The sequence below is a fragment of the Clupea harengus genome, chromosome 7, assembly GCF_900700415.2.
Source record: "Clupea harengus chromosome 7, Ch_v2.0.2, whole genome shotgun sequence".
Lineage (NCBI taxonomy): Eukaryota > Metazoa > Chordata > Actinopteri > Clupeiformes > Clupeidae > Clupea > Clupea harengus.
Window position 1 is genome coordinate 3454092 of NC_045158.1, and position 16756 is coordinate 3470847.

Genomic DNA, 16756 nt, shown 5'->3' on the forward strand with positions numbered 1-16756 from the left:
GCAGGACTAATGCACGAAAGGCTGCTGGCCCTGATGGCATCCCTGGACGGGTGCTCAGGGCCTGTGCTGGGCAGCTGACTGAGGTCTTGACTGACATATTCAACCTGTCACTGGCCCAAGCAGCTGTCCCCACGTGCTTCAAAACCACCTCCATCGTGCCGGTGTCAAAGTACTCCAAGGCAGCGAGCCTTAATGACTTTCACCCAGTTGTACTCACTCCAACCATCATGAAGTGCTTCGAGAGGCTGGTCCTGGCTCATCTCGAAACATGTCTACCACCCACACTGGACCCCCTCCAATTCGCCTACCGCCAGAATAGGAGCACGGAGGATGCCATCTCCACGGCACTACACTCCACGGCCCTTTCCCACCTGGACAACAGTAACACCTACGCGAGACTGTTGTTCATAGACTTCAGCTCTGCATTTAACACCATAATCCCCTCCAAACTGATCACAAAACTCAGTGATCTGGGCATCAACACCTCCCTCAGTAACTGGATTCTGGACTTCCTAAACAACAGACCCCAGTCTGTCAGGTTAGACAACAACACCTCCTCAACCCTCATCCTGAACACTGGTGTCCCACAGGGCTGCGTGCTGAGCCCTCTCCTCTACTCATTCTTCACCTACGACTGCACAGCTGTACATGGTTCTAATACCATTGTAAAGTTTGCAGACGACACAACGGTGATTGGCCTCATCAGCAACAACGATGAGTCGGCCTACGGGGAAGAGGTCCAGCACCTGGCAGAGTGGTGTGCCAACAACAACCTGGCTCTCAACACCAAGAAGACCAAAGAGTTAATTGTGGACTTCAGGAGGACCAAAGGTGGCGCACACACCCCGATCTGTATCAACGGGACGGACGTGGAGCTTGTCGCCAGCTTTAAATTCCTGGGTGTCCACATTTCCGAGGACCTCTCTTGGACCCTCAACACCTCAACCTTAATCAAGAAGGCTCACTAGCGTCTCTTCTTCCTGAGGAGATTGAAGAAGGCCCATCTGTCTCCTCTGGTGAACTTCTACCGCTGCACCATTGAGAGCATCCTCACCAACTGCATCTTAGTCTGGTATGGCAGCTGCTCTGTTGCGGACCGCAAAAGGGTAGTGAAAACTGCCCAACGCATTATGGTTCCCCACTCCCCACCATTGAGGCTGTTCAGCGCAAAAGATGTCTGCGGAAGGCGCGCAGCATCGAGAAGGACAGCTCCCATCCCAACCACAGACTGTTTCCCTCCTCCCCTTAGGGAGGCGCTACAGGGCCCACCGTTCCCGGACCAGCAGGCTCAGGAACAGCTTCTTCCCTGCGGCTGTCACCCTGTTGAACTCTGCACCACGGTGATAGCCCCCCCTGGCTACCCCCTCACACTCCTTCCTACAGTGACTGTATTCCCCCCTCTACCCTGGCCTGACTGCCACACACCTCCCTCCAGCCACTGAACATTTGCACTAAATTGTTCATTTGTCTATATCTATTTATTTAAAATTGTTGCCATATCCATATTCATCGTACTTATATCTTATCACATCTCCTACCTCATTTATAACTTTATAACTTCTACTGCCACCTTCACCTGTACTTCACCTGCACTTAACATATATCTATATCACATCTGCACTAATCACCATTATTGCTGCTCATGTTCTTACTGCTCATACCACTTATATCTTATGTCATATTGTATATATCCTATTTATCTATTTTTATATTACCATTATGCACATACTCTGCACTCCTCTGCTTTGCACTTCTGGTAAGTTGCTAACTGCACTTCGTTGCCTCAGTACTTGTACTCTGTGCAATGACAATAAAGTTGAATCTAATCTAATCAGTGGCAACCGTTTTCTTATCAATGTTCTTATCAGGGATGGATATTTAATGATATTGAGGACCTTATTAGTTCAATTTATCTACCAAACATAGTTCCTGGGAATTAAAAATGTTCAAGATAGCGGCCATGATTGTTATGAAAATTTTATTGCAAAAAAGTTTGAAGTAGATTAATCTGATAAGGATGATCTCAGTGTCAAATCATACCTTTTCAAGATGGAGAATTTAAATTTGGAATTTTAGAATTGCAGAGACAATGTCAAAGAAAATGTCACAGAACTTCAAACTTGTGCATCTTGATGGTCAAGGACCATCAACTTCTTGCACATTCAAGACTGACTGGAAGCTCTGTATTATATGCCAATAAGACAAGGCAGAGGCATCGAGATGTCCTTTGCAGCCCAAGTGAACAGACAAGGGAAGTGGATACAGCTCACTTGTAGAGCATTTGATTCAGTTCAATGAACTTGGCCAGCTCCCTTCAACACTCCCACTTGAAAGACTGGATGAGGGCCAAGGTATTGAAGCAGCAATGATTGTGAAAAAAGCTCAATACCATAATAAATGCAAGCTGAAGTACAATATAACTAAGCTGCCATGAGCGCAAAAGCAAACACTGGGAAGTCATGACCAACAGACAGAATACAAGCACACAAGGTCCAGGTCACTTAGTACTTCTGAAATGAGACAAGACACCTGCTTCTTCTGCAGACAACCTGCTGGCCATGATGGCCTTCGTGAAGCTGCAACATTTCAATTGGACCAATGGGTGCGCACTTGTGCAACCTTACTTGAAGACACAGAACTACTGCGGCAACTTGGTGCTGGGAACATGGTGGCCATCGAAGCAAAGTATCACATCAAGTGCCTAGTAGGGCTCTATAATCGTGATCAGAAAGGCCAACCTAGAAGGTCTTGATGATAATGGCCAGGGAAATGCAGCATCAGTCTCCAACATTGTGTTTGCTGAGCTGGTCTTTTGCATAGAAAAGAGCACTAGGCACAGCACCTTTTTTTAGACACAGGAGACACCAGTTCCTTTATACATAGGACTGATGCTGCATGCCCACACACGCAAAAGGGAACTTGTGGACAGAATGGCACATCTGGGGTTGAGCATATCATATGAACTTGTTCTTCAGCTCTCCACACAGATGGGGAACAATGTCTGCCAGCAGTTTCAAAAATAGCAAGTGGTATGCCATTCACAATTGCGCAAATCAAGTTTCAAGTTCACATAGAACTCAGTGTAAATTGTAAATAATTATTTTATGCTTCTTATTAAAAACTTTGATCTGAAGCTGACAATTCAAGTTTCAAGTTTATATAACACTTTTAAAACTTTTACTTAAACATTGAAGCTCAATTCTGAGGCTGTTTTCTAATTTTCTAATATAGCAAGTAGCAACTTTTGGTCAACCCATACCAATATCAGGTTTAAAATATCAAATTCCAACTCAATCAATCTATTTTCTATGTTTTAAATGAAATTTCAAAAACAAAACAACTCCCGTTTTAAGTTCCAACTCAATCAATCTATTTTCTATGTTTTAAATGAAATTTCAAAAACAAAACAACTCCCGTTTTAAGTCACACCCACTTCTGGTCGGAAACCCGCCCACTTCCTGTCTAAACTCCGCCCATCTGAGGGTATGGTACACAAATTAAACTAATTAGGTCCTCAATATCATTAAATATCCATCCCTGATAAGAAAACGGTTGTCACTGGTGGCCATTTTGAAAAATTGCTGCATGGGCGCCATATTGTAAATTCACGATGGCTGTCGGTAGGAAAAACGTATGGCCAGAGAATGTGTATTAAAACCGGATGTCGTCACTTTAATCCGGTCTCTGGTTGGATAAAACTTTTCAACAGAAATGGACAAGGACCTTTGATTTATTCTGTAGGAACCATGCCGATGCCTGACTTTTAATGTTGTGTGACGTTGTTGAAGTTCAAGTTCAACATTAATAGCGATTGAATTACCCTTGTGTCGTAATCGCTAGCGGTAAATAAACGTTAATAACTTGAATGACTGATTAAGGATATATGTTACACATCACAAACACATGTAATCGATGGGTTTTGGGGGAAATGAGGTAATTGGTTAGCTTAAATTGCAGTATCTTAGGCGAGCTAATTGACCTGGCTAGCTATAGCAGAATTAACAGTGCTAGCTTTGTGTTTGGTCATATAGCTTCGTAAAAGTTCGGTTAACAAGTCACTTGTGTGTTTAGTTGTATGACTTCGTAAAAGTTCGGTTAACAAGTCAATTGAGCATTAAGCCACCTGACTATAATGGGTCTATTCATATCAGCATGCTAACGTTAGACTTATTAGCAGCGAGGCTAGCTAGCTACTATGTGTTCCAATGGATTGTTGGTCTAAGCGTTAGCTTCAGTTAAGTCCTACAATAGGACAATACTCTGCAACATTCGTGTACCACATGGACAACTAACCGAGTCAATGTAGACATAGGTTAACAAGTCACTTGTGTGTTTAGTTGTATGACTTCGTAAAAGTTCGGTTAACAAGTCAATTGAGCATTAAGCCACCTGACTATAATGGGTCTATTCATATCAGCATGCTAACGTTAGACTTATTAGCAGCGAGGCTAGCTAGCTACTATGTGTTCCAATGGATTGTTGGTCTAAGCGTTAGCTTCAGTTAAGACCTACGTGTACCACATGAACAACTAAACGAGTCAATGTAGACATATAAAAAGTTGTGTAGATAGCTTTATTCACATAAGCCGTATAACTTCACAATAATAATAATAATTTAAAGAAAACCGATCGTTTGCATGCCAGGCGATCAACACAACTTCTCAACTAAAAAGTAAAGGTCCTTGTCCATTTCTGTTGAAAAGTTTTATCCAACCAGAGACCGGATTAAAGTGACGACATCCGGTTTTAATACACATTCTCTGGCCATACGTTTTTCTTACCGACAATGGCTCCAAATCCACATCTTTATCCACACTAATATATATTTTGTCAGGATTCACAGGAGAGGATGACACAAAATGCAGGGGTAACAGAAAAATTAAAAGGCTTTATACAACAAAATCAGGTGAGAAAAAACAGTACTTAGAGAGCAGGACAAAACAGAATCTAGAACATGGGCTGGAAACGAAAATACAGGTGACAAGGGGAACAAGGAATGAAAAAAATCAGGCGCGGTCAGGACATAGAGAGAGACAAACTGACAGAGAACCAAGAAATAAATAAAGTATTAATACACATACTAATTACACACAACAAGAAACAAAATAGGAAACAGGTGACACTATCAATGACAGGAAGTGACATGTGACAGGTGAGGGGCGGAGAGCACAACACGTGGAACAACAGAAGCACATGTGAAAACGTAAACAGATACACATGGCACATCGACATGTAAGAAATTACAGTATATCCTGTGAGTTAGATTCATGATCAAGCAGCTGCTGTGACCACCAAAAGTTGGCCAGCATAATCTCCAAAATGGTAATCTTATCCTGGTAACAAAGGAAAGGTCCCCAAACTGGTATTGCTCAGACACCTGGGGTCAGGAAGCAAACTGAGGTGTGAGTGACTATAACTAATCATAGTGTGGGAATGGGGTAGGGCAGGCCATTGAGAACAATCTCAGGCAGCGGGCCAGAGAAACCTGATTATCATACAGATCAAAAAAAGGTTGCCAGACCTGTTTGCATTAGAAGCCTAGCTCATTTACAATAAAAGCCTAAGAGGTGTCTTAAACAGCATATATGGCTAAAGTTGGAGATGCTTGTGGTTCAGATCTGCACCACTGAATTCTGAGTATGTTCCACGTGCTTCGTCACTGCACTTTACTGGAATAAAGACAAATTTTTTGCATCAACCACAAAAGAAACTTCCCTTTTCTTACAGACAACAAAACACAAGACAAAGCAAAAATGGCCAGCAATGTGGCCAAATCACCAGAGTCCCGGCTGAAACCCTGACATATTTAGTGTCTACAAACATTACTGTCAAGGATCTGAAGTAGTTTTTAGGTGTATAAATATAGGTCAACTCTTTACAATTTACAACTCTTTACACTCATGGAAATATTCTGGCCATTGCTGGCCACTATGATGTCTAGAGGACTTCTGCACAGGGAGAGTGGGGGCGAGGTTGGGCAGAGAGAGACGATGAGAAAAGATGAGAGGAGCAAACACTGGTAGCTTTATGGAGCAACAAGTTATGTAACGCAGCATCAAACTAAATCTGTACAAATGGTAATTGATGTCTGATTGAATGAAAAGTGATGGTAATTTAATTAGGAGAGCAGTCACTGGATAACCCTAAAGGAGTGTAGAGATTGTAAATAAGTATTTTCAGATTTGCTGGAAGATACAGTATGTAAGCGTCTTCTTAAAAACCTTTACAACCCATTACAATGTTGCCATTCTGACTCTCAAACAAACAGCAGGTTGTCTCGTATCTGTTGCAAGTTATCTCTGTATAAAAGTTACATAGCAGCACAAAGATGGTGCAAACTCTGATAAGAGCAAATACAGTAAAATGCTTAAAAAAGATTTAAAAAAAAATACAAAATTCACATGAAATTCATCTACTGCTGCTTTGGTTTTAGTGATGAACGTGTGCCATCTCACAGAGATTGCACAGAGATGCAACGTCACTTCCCTGAAGTGGCACAGGGCCATATAAAGTCTTGTTCCTCTTTTAGACTACATAAAACCACTGGACTTTCGATCTCAACTTCTGGGCATCAACATTTGTGTTTGAAAAACCCTGCTGCTGAACTGTTGATATTTCATCCAGAGAGCCAGAGTTCTGCCCACAGACACAGTGGCATGTTGCGGTCAGTGAACGCCTGCTGTCCCTACGAGGGTGAGCTGCTCCGCAGAGCGCTGCCTCCTCTGATTATCATAGAGTTCCTGCTGGGCGTCCTGGCCAATGGCTTTGCTCTCTGGGTCTTCTGCTGGCACATGAGGCCTTGGAAGAGCAGCACCGTCCTCCTCTTCAACCTGGCCCTGGCCGACTTCTTCCTCAACGTGGTGCTGCCATTTCGCGCCAGCTACTACCTCTCCGGACTGGACTGGAAGTTCGGCTGCATCTTCTGCCGCCTCTTCCTCTTTCTGGTGTCCCTGAACCGTGGCGGCAGCATCGGCTTCCTGACGCTCATCGCTCTGGACAGGTACATGCGCGTGCTGCACCCCCACCACCGCCTCAACTCTATGTCCATCGCCAAGGCTGTGGGCGTCGCTGTGGTGGTGTGGGCGCTCACCGTCTCCCTCAACGTCCACCTTCTGATGGCTCCACAGCACCTGATGGTGGGAGGTGCCATGCAGTGCGAGAGCTTCATGGTGTGTCTGGCTTTTGACCCTGCGTCCCTCTGGTACAAGTCTGTCTTCGTTATCTCATTCTTCGTCCCCCTGGCTCTGATCCTTGTCTGCTCGCTCCGCATCGCCTCTGAGCTCAGGCGCAGGCATTTGGATCGCTACGACAATATCAGGAGGGCCCTGTCCTCCCTGGCCGTGGTGGTGGTGGTGTTCGTTGTCTGCTTCCTGCCCAGCAACGTGGCCCAGATTCTGATCTGGGCGAATATTGGGTCACAGAGGACATGCGAATCTGTGGAGGTGGTCAATGTGGTCTTCTACACCACGCTGACCTTCACCTACCTCAACAGCATGCTGGACCCTGTGCTCTACTACTTCTCCAGCCCCACCTTCCAGCGGGTGTGCATACAGCTGGTGAGACTCCAGAGCACAGAGGGGACGGTGGACACAGGGGAGGACGGGACTAAAGATAGCAGCGCCCAGGCTGACAAAAAGGGGTTTCATGCTGTACACGGCTGACAGACATTTCACTCATGCTGTTATGTAGTGCCTACTGTTTTAAAGGTCCTACAACAGGAATATTCAGCATTTGTGATTATGTGATTTACACAATGTACATATGAATTTAGAAATACTGTATTTTTCTCATTTAAAAAAATATAATACATTAATAAATATAAAAATAACTAATTAACAAATTAACTATTGAAAGAAAATATTGAAAACACATTAGGCCTATTTTGCAAGCACAAAACATTTATGTATTATTGTTTATAAATTGATTAATAGATGAGTTGAATAAATGTCTATTTGATGTCACCTATGCTTTGGAATATATTCTGATTCAAGTTAAAAATCTTCATATCAAGCACGAAGAAGGTTCCATTAATTGGTAATTATTTTCAACATGTAACATTGTGAGGACATATATTTTAGAATAGAGATGAGGAAAGAACTTTTAAAATCGATTAAAATGTCTGTTTTTGACTCTCAAACTAAATGCAACTTGCCTTGCAACTGTTGCAAGGTATTTCTGTACAGAGCTTCATGGCATAACAGCTAAAGGAGATCGTGCAAGCTCTTATAAAAGCGCAAATGATGTTGCAAGGTTGCATGCAAAAGCCACTTTCACATGCAATTCATCAAAAGTGTGCTGACAGTTTGACCTCTAGCACCTGAACATGGGAAACACTGTTGCCAGCCATAGCATTGTTAGCATGGAGAAAGTAAAATCATGTTCCATGTTCCAGCGACTGCATTGGAATATCCAGCGCCTGCATCCAAAGCCACCTACAAGTGAGGAACAACACTCAAGCCTCTGTACAGTAGGAGACCTTGGAGTGCCAAAACAATAAAATTGTCTCAAGGAGCTTTACAGAGCCCAAGAAGATGGGTGCAGTCCAGAGGTCTAGGAGAGCATTGGTGATGAATTTGAGGGGCTCATGGGTAACCAGAGGAGGCCACTGAGCAGAGGAGTGACATCAGATGTGTCGCCACATTCTGAACCATCTGCAAGGGTTTCACTGCACGCAGGAATATTCCTGGACTATGGAGTTTATCTCCCATCTTTAATCAACAGGGTGGTCTTTAAATCTGAGAGCATTATTTATTAATTTCTCGTTCAGATTTAGTAATGTTTCCCCTCAAAGCCTGCCCTCGCTCTCAAATAGCCCCTGCTCGCGTGCAAATCCGATCTGTTCCCGCTCAAAACAGTTTGTCTGCACTGTCCCGAGCTTCTATTGGAGTCCTTCTCCTCGCCCTCAGGCTGTTTGTGTGCATTTGCAAAACTTCTGCTATCTTTTTTCTGTCTCTTGGATTGTTGTGAAAGTACCCTGTCAAAATTCACCAACCAGTAAGATGCCTAGGTGTCCAACTGTAACGTAACAAGTATTATCATTGTGGGATTTGATTCAAAATAATGTACAGTATCTTACAATTCTATGGCTGGCAACAGGTTTTCCCATTTTCAGGTGCCAGAGGTCAAGCTGGCAACACACTTTTGATGAATTTCATGTGAATGTGGCGTTTCCGTGCAATCTTGCAACATCTTTATAAGAGTTTGCACCATCTCCTTTAGCTGTTACCGCCATTAAGCTCTGCACAAGAAATACCTCGCAACAGTTGTAAGGCAACTTTCAGAACTGTTGTTTGGACATAATGAACATGATAATTATGTGGACAAAATTACATTTGTCTCTAAAGCTGAGTTTATTTTTGTCCACAAAAGTGAGAAGTGCATTCAGCCTTTTGCCCACAAAATGAAAAGCACCAAAAGTCAATTCAGCGCAACACATGAAATCATCCGTATTGTTTTCTGTGCATGAAAAAGTGTGTTCTCTTCAATATGTTATTGGACTCAATACAAACTGGTTTGTGTTTCATGTTTCTTCTCTTTAAATCAGTTGTATAAACAGCACTGTCTAACTTCTATCTCTGAACATGTTGCTACGGTGTTTGTATACGCAAAATACAGCGTAATGCGTTGATATCAACTCGTATTGCTCCTAATAACAACTGTTAAAAATAAAAGTTGGTACTGTATTTACTGTACTGTGTGTAGAATAACAATGACACTTTGGCATGACCTGAGACAATAGGACGTAAGAGGACAGAGCACAGTGTTCCATATGGCAGCACACTTAAAAACTCATTATGCGAGAATTGGCATTTTTGGTTACTGAGCTCCCCCTAAAGTTGCAGAGTGTAGTTCACTTTTACATTACTGTTGTAAATACAAATTGCGCTTTGAGGCCCCCTAATGGACAGTGGTACACGTGTATTTGTTGACAAGCTGAAGGATATGGAACCAGCAAAGACAACGTCAGAAGCCAAAGTAGCATGTCGACGTGGCAAGGTAGAGTAGTTTTACACAAATCTGAGTCTGCATAGCTTTATCTATTGTGACATCTGAGATGAACCCTAACATAACCAAATGAATAACAAAAAAAGACAAAAGACAAATTTGACTTTTGCTGAAATACTGCCGCCGTTTTCTGCCTATATACATTGTTTTCTACGTGTTTGAATGTGCAGTATGTGTAATCGAATACAATGTTTTTGCTATATATTAAATATTATATAAATATATATTATATTATATTAATATACATTGGACAGTGTTCTTTATTACAAGTAAGATGAGAAAGTTTACAAGTTTACAATGCATTAACAGAGGGAATAAACACTTGGGAGAGTGAGGTTATGCAACACAGAGCTCATCAAAACCATTCACACACAATGGCTTATTATTTCTGCTGTGGTGATACTGCATGTGTTACAGCAGGGGTCTAGAGGTACAGATATTGTAATAGCTGGGGTCCAAAGATGTGGGAATGGCTTCAGTCTGTTGTTGTCCCCAAGATCAAAGATTCTCAGACCCTTCTGCTAGATCTTTACGAGTGATTTGTTAAATGATGTGGTGTGAGATGTATGTGCTAACATAATCTAGATATGTCAGTCACAACAGCTTCACTGATGATCCAGAACCCAAAAGCCTAAACCCAGGGTAGAGTGTGTGAGTGAATGTGGTCTGGACTCTGTGCAGGAGGGTCATTGTGTCAGAGACGCTGTAGAAGGCCAGAGTTCCTGCCCTGTGATCCACATACACTCCTATTCTGGAGCTGGCCACTAGAGGGAGTTTAGTCTCTTTATTATTGTGCCAGAAAGAGGAGCTGGTGCTGTAGAGGCCCAGTCTCCAGGACTGATCATTACGTCCAAACCCACACTCATCACCCCATCCTTTCCTGCTGATGCTTTCATATGAGACTGCTATAAAAACCCCACACTTCCCACTCCACTCAACCTCCCAGTAGCAGCGTCCAGACACACCCTCTCTACACAGCACTTGACACCAAATATCAAATCTCTCCTGATGATCCGGATATGACTGGACCTCATTTCTACATTCCACCCTCCTGTTCCCCTCTGACAGACGGTGGAGTTTGTGTGCTGTGTTTGGATCCAGTCTGAAGTGGCATGAGTCTGATGGAGGAGAGGACAAGACAAAGGTTTCTCAGGGTAACTCTCTCTGAGTGACAGAATAAGTAAATGTTGAATTGAGTGTGTGTGTGTGTGTGTGTGTGTCTGTGTGTGTGTGTATGTGTGTGTGTGTATATGTGTGTGTGCGTGTGCGTGTGCGTGTGTGTGTGTTTGCATTCCCCATGTATACTCAAGGATGTTGTGCACCCAGACATACACGGATACAGGCCTCATTACCCCACCTTTGCCTACACTACATACTACTACACACTACATACACTATTTCAGCCAATCAACACGTTGCTTCAGGACCACAAAGAGGAGAGGTGTAATCTGATTGGCTGGTGAGCTCAAATAGTTGTACAGTACCTGTACTGTACTGTACAGTCACACTGAATTACTTATGTATGATTAAAGCATGTCTGGATAATTAATGTATCTATCAAAATGTGAGTCCTTTAGACCAGTGGTTCTCAAAGTGGGAGGCGCGGATACTCTCCCGGGGGGGGCGCGATGTCACAGACGGAGACCTATCACTGCTTAGTGAAAGCTCCCTTTGTGGCGAAATGCAAAGGGCTGGACTGACACAAACAAATCAAATACACAGTTTCGTTTCTGATCCACCAATTAAAACAGAGAGTTATCATTTGAACGCAAGTTGCTCATACACTTCCGTGTATAAAAGTAACCGCAGCCATGGTAAGCGTTCACCCAAACTGAGACGTTTGTGTGATCTCTCTCGTTTCCTCGAGGTGCTGTGGATTGTGCAAAAGTTTTGAGAACCCCTGCTTTAGAGTATTTGTCTTGAATTGTAGATTGTGTACTCAAATAAAAGATTGTGTGAATGTGTGCATGTGTATGTGTGTGTGAGCATGAGTATGTGTTTGTGTGTGTATGTGTGTGTGAGTTTGTGTATGTGTGTGTCTGTGTGCGTGTGTGTGTGTCTACTGTATGTCTGTGTGTGTGTCTGTGTTTGTGTGACTCGTTGATCTGATAGCTTTACAGATCCCACATACATAGGAGAAGTGTATATTTTATATCAGCTGGATATCAATGCCAGTGTATTGTCCTAGTTTTTGGCCGTTCATGACTTTATGTTCCAAATTTGCCTAAGATATGCACACAGAAGAGTGTGTCTGGCCTGGTCTAAGTCCTAAAATGCCTTGCAGAGATCATGCAGGAGTCACCAGCGCTGGCAGGTGTCCAGCAGGATCCGTGCATACACCCCCATTCTATACCAGGGGGAGACAGGTGGTGTAAGGGGAGGTGGTGGGTTGAGAGCGAATGCCAAAGCAAGTGCTGCAGCTGATGAGGAGAACTGAGTTTAAATTAAGTGTGGGTGATTGATGTGAGAGGGGTGGGTCAAATTCGTTACATCTCCTCCCGAACTTCCGTTTAGAACGCCATTTTAGGACACGTACACAGGCTAGATAGACTTTGCATTGGTGGGCGACACAAAACAAAGGCCAAACACGTGGAACTGCTCCTTATCAGCGGTTATAGGAAGCATGATGGTCTGGAAAAGACACTGTTTCTTGTCACAGCCATAATGAAATGTTGAACTGCCATGTAAGACCATTCTGAAAATGTGATTGCTACTGAAAACTGACTTGTGATTAGAAATAAAGTAAAGTATATACGTAAATGTGTTTGTGTCAAACTCACATTGTAGGAAATCCGCTCTGGTTGTAGGTTCAGGAGGCAAAACAGCCTGGACTTCAGTCACTATTGAGAAAGAAAGAATCATATTAGAAACAACACTGACTGGTGTAAATGTCAACATTGCATCAACCTTCTTTTTTATGATGGCAGTGCATTTGTGTTCTCTTGTTGAGGGACATTATGAATCTCCAGCTTCTTCAACCTTAAAGACAAGTAAACATGGAGACACCTGCAGTGTATCTCAGCTTCACCGACATACAAAGGATATGTGACATTGAGAAATAGAGGTTCCTGACGTTCACCATCACATTTAACGTATTAGTACAATCCAGAGGGAAAGTATAGTAAGTCATTACATAAACATATGTGAGTAATGTGATTGACCTGATGCAGATATCTTCATGACTTCCTCCTTGCAGAAATTCTCCAGCTGCTCCTTTAGTGAGGAGACAGATTTCTTCACAGCCTCAAAAGAGAGGCCTTGGTTCACAGAGATGCAGGATAAGTCTTTAGACTCAGGTGTCTCACTGACTGACTGGAAAATTCTAAATAAAGAAACACAGGAATAGAGAGAAAGAGATATTTCAAAATATAGCATCCACGTATAAATAAGTTGTAAGTTTAAATTTACAATCTGTATTTAATGAAATGTAAATTCAGTTGATACAGTTGATCAGGAAACTTTTGTGTTAACTTTAACTAAAAGCTTCAACCAATGCAGTGCACACGATACTCTTAAGTTAGATATTATCCTCTAATGTTTGAGATTGAGATGTGAACTAAATGTAACATTATGAGTATCTGGGTGCAGCCTAAGCCTAACCTGGATATTGTCCTTTAATGTGTGTGTGCAACATCTAGACGTGGCTTCCAAATGATTGTGTTACGAATGACAGTCTTGGCAGCTAAGATGCGTTGTCTAAGTGTTAGTCTGATGTTAGCTGTATCCCTCCTCACAACGTAAACTAAAGCAAAGCCTCAACTACGTACTATCCCTACATGATGTAAATTCATGATAGTGGGATATTACCTTGAGTGGATGTGTCTGTGTGTGTTTGTGTGTGTGTGTGTGTGTGTGTGTGTGTGTGTGTGTGTGTGTGTGTGTGTGTGTGTGTGTGTGTGTATGTGTGTGTCACCTGTGCACCTCAAGTGACTCCAAACTGTGAGCCATGATGTCAGAGCAGATGTGCTTTTATCAATTAACATCACAGTGACATCACTCAAGCCCCACATGTCAGGAAATATTTTTCCTACCATGTGACCTAACCTGTCCTACCAATTGCCATAATGATTTTGAGCAGTTTTCTGAAGAATGAAATTGTCTTCATCATGCTCAAATGTTTGAAACTGCATGGGGTAAGGTATCTGTTCAAAGTGCGGTTTACTGTGGCATGATCAGAAGAAAAGGGATCAATTTGGAAATGAAGAGATCCTTGAATGAAATTAAACAATATCTAAATTGAAATAAAATTTCCACCTAGGAATATATTCAAAGTAAATGAATGCCCTCAAATATTATGCACTAATAATCCATCAACAGTTACCTTGAGGAAATGGATGTGATCCTCTGTGTGTGAAAGCTGCTCCAGCTCAACATCTGTCCTCTTCAGCTCAGCAATCTCCTGTTCCAGTTGCTTCAGGAGTACTTCAGCCCGACTCACCTCAGCCTTCTCCTGAGCTCTGATCAGCTCTTTCACCTCAGAGCACCTTCTCTCAATGGAGCGGATCATCTCAGTAAAGATCCTCTCACTGTCCTTTACTGCTGTCTGTGCAGAGCTCTGTTAGGAGACACACAAAGAGGAGGGGTCCATCTAAAGCAGCCCACTCACTCAGCTCCTCCACACAGCCTGGTACCCACAGTGTGGCTCAAAGGAGCTGGAAAGTGGCTCAGCATTACAGACTCCTGTCTGGCTGACTGGAGGTGAGAGCCCTGATTGAGCCTGAAATGGCTCCTCCAGCAGCCAGCTGTTGTCCTCCTGGTCTGGTCAGTACTCACCTTGAGAGTCTCCACAGCCTTCCTCAGATCCTGTAGCTCCGTCTCTCTCTCCTGGATTCTCTGCTGGATTTGATTCTGGGTCTCACCCAAGTGTGTCTATGTTGAAGGAATACATCACATCCACAACAAACAGTTATGGTGGCATCATAATATTAGTATTGTCTGATAGCATTCCAGAGAGAACAAATAGATACAAATGTCCAACACACCCTTACTGCAACCATACCCTCACTGGCTGATCTGTGAGTTCTAGGCAGCTTATAACCATGTAATGTCATTCAGTCATAGTGTCTCAGGACCCTACCAAATGTCATGTCAGCACCCTAATCACTGGGCTCATCTGAGAGGACTGTGTAGCAATATTGCAGGCAGAAACCATGATGTGCCCATCTTAATATAAATTACTGTAAAATAAGAGAGGTATTACAAAATGTCCACAAACACAACTCATGAAATGGTAATTTAGGCTTTTTATGTATATTTTTTATTTAGGTACAGTTCATATGTAACAGGAGATTCTCTGACTGATTTCTGTTTTTTAAATGTTTTAGGTCTTAGAATTTAATAAGGCTATGTGTTTCCATTTCTTTATGAGAATGCTGACAGTCTGAAGTTAACCATTCGGTTTTACAACTTCATTAGGCAAGCATGTTTTTATGACATTTTTATTCTCTCTCTGCCTCACCCTATAATGGACTTAAAGAGGATGTCTGTATGAGTCTTTCATTCCAGTTGGAAACCCAATCTATCACCAAGAGAACTCCTGTCTTACCTGTTTCTCTCTCCTCCCTGCAGAGGCTGACACAGTGTCGTGGCCTTTGTGTTCATCCACCAGACAGAGCAAACAAACACAACTTTGATCCGTACGACAAAATAGCTCCAGAGGCTTCTCATGTTGGGTGCAGATTCTCTCCTGTAGCTGGCCTGTGGCATCAACCACCTTGTGTTTTCGCCCAGGGTTTATGTCATTGTGAACTTTATAGTGAGTTTCACAGTATGACACCAGACATTCCAGACAGGACTTCACAGCTTTGGGTTTTCTCCCGGTGCAGACGTCACACTCCACATCTCCAGGTCCAGCAACACATGGAACAGGAGCAGCAGCTTGGATTCTGGTCTTCCTGATCTGCTCCACAAGTTCAGCAACAATATTATTTTTGTTTAAAACAGGTCTTGGGGTGAACGTCTGTCTGCACTGAGGGCAGCTGTAAACTCCCTTCTGATCTTCCCGATCCCAGCAGGCGTTAATGCAGCCTATACAGTAACTGTGTCCACAGTGAATAGTCACTGGATTCTTCAGTAGATCAAGGCAAACCGGGCATGTAAAAAGGTCCGGGTTACTTGGAGCCGCTTCTGCCATTCTTCGTTTGTGCTGTGCAAAGTTTCACAGGTTTTCACGTAGTTTCGTTTCGCCTGAAATCGGGGCGCAACATTTAAATGACTTCCTAGCTGGCTGGGCGTGTTCGTGTAAACATCGTCATTGACAACGACAAGGCATTTGAGTCAGTTAAGAACAAAGTTCTTTACAAACGCTGACCGGTAGAAAATACTGTAATATCTTTTCCACCATTTATGAACTGAATAAATCTCCAAAAAGCAGTTCACTGTCTCTTTACAAAAATTGAACATCCGCTCACGAAATGGAAACTGTACTAGTAGAGGTTTGTTTGCAGCAAGAATTTCGCCATCTAGTGGACATTTCAAGTCACATGAAATAAAACACAAACACAGGAGATAAGAATGCCATAGGTTGAAAGTGAGTGGGGGCAGGGGGGCTGTATTGAATCTAGTGACACTCAGCAATCTCAAATGCTGCTCCATCTCAGCATCTTTCACAAACACACTCACAGTCACAAATGCTGGTCTCAGAAATGATTGCTTTATCCCTCATCATACTCCGTCCCTGACTCTGTGCAGATTATTCTATCGCATGGCCTTGGTGTCCTTCTATAGAGTGTTCCAGCTACGAGTTTGTTCA

The 16756-nt window shown here is 42.9% G+C and overlaps 2 protein-coding genes across 2 annotated transcripts; one reads left to right on the forward strand and one right to left on the reverse strand.

The window, feature by feature from the left end:
- The first annotated feature begins 6656 nt into the window (after positions 1-6656).
- Positions 6657-7661, forward strand: LOC116221205 (hydroxycarboxylic acid receptor 2-like). The gene has a single exon (XM_031571174.1). The coding sequence runs from the start codon at positions 6657-6659 to the stop codon at positions 7659-7661; it is 1005 nt and encodes a 334-aa protein (XP_031427034.1).
- Positions 7662-10247: 2586 nt separating this feature from the next.
- Positions 10248-16447, reverse strand: LOC116221061 (tripartite motif-containing protein 16-like). Its single transcript, XM_031570192.1, has 7 exons — positions 15551-16447; positions 14779-14874; positions 14327-14560; positions 13927-13935; positions 13167-13317; positions 12786-12845; positions 10248-11123 (listed from the first exon to the last, which is right to left on the reverse strand). Exons 1-7 carry the CDS (start codon positions 16136-16138, stop codon positions 10600-10602), a joined length of 1662 nt encoding a protein of 553 aa, XP_031426052.1. The 5' UTR covers positions 16139-16447; the 3' UTR covers positions 10248-10599.
- Positions 16448-16756: the final 309 nt, after the last annotated feature.

Excerpts from the sequence above, each read along its gene's own strand:
- LOC116221061 (XM_031570192.1), bottom strand. The coding sequence starts at position 16,138 with ATGGCAGAAGCGGCTCCAAGTAACCCGGACCTTTTTACATGCCCGGTT. Across the intron at positions 14,875-15,550 it reads CAGGGAGGAGAGAGAAACAG|ACACACTTGGGTGAGACCCA; the intron begins GTAAGACAGGAG and ends CCTTCAACATAG. Across the intron at positions 12,846-13,166 it reads CATGAAGATATCTGCATCAG|TGACTGAAGTCCAGGCTGTT; the intron begins GTCAATCACATT and ends CTTTCTCAATAG.
- LOC116221205 (XM_031571174.1), top strand. The coding sequence starts at position 6,657 with ATGTTGCGGTCAGTGAACGCCTGCTGTCCCTACGAGGGTGAGCTGCTC.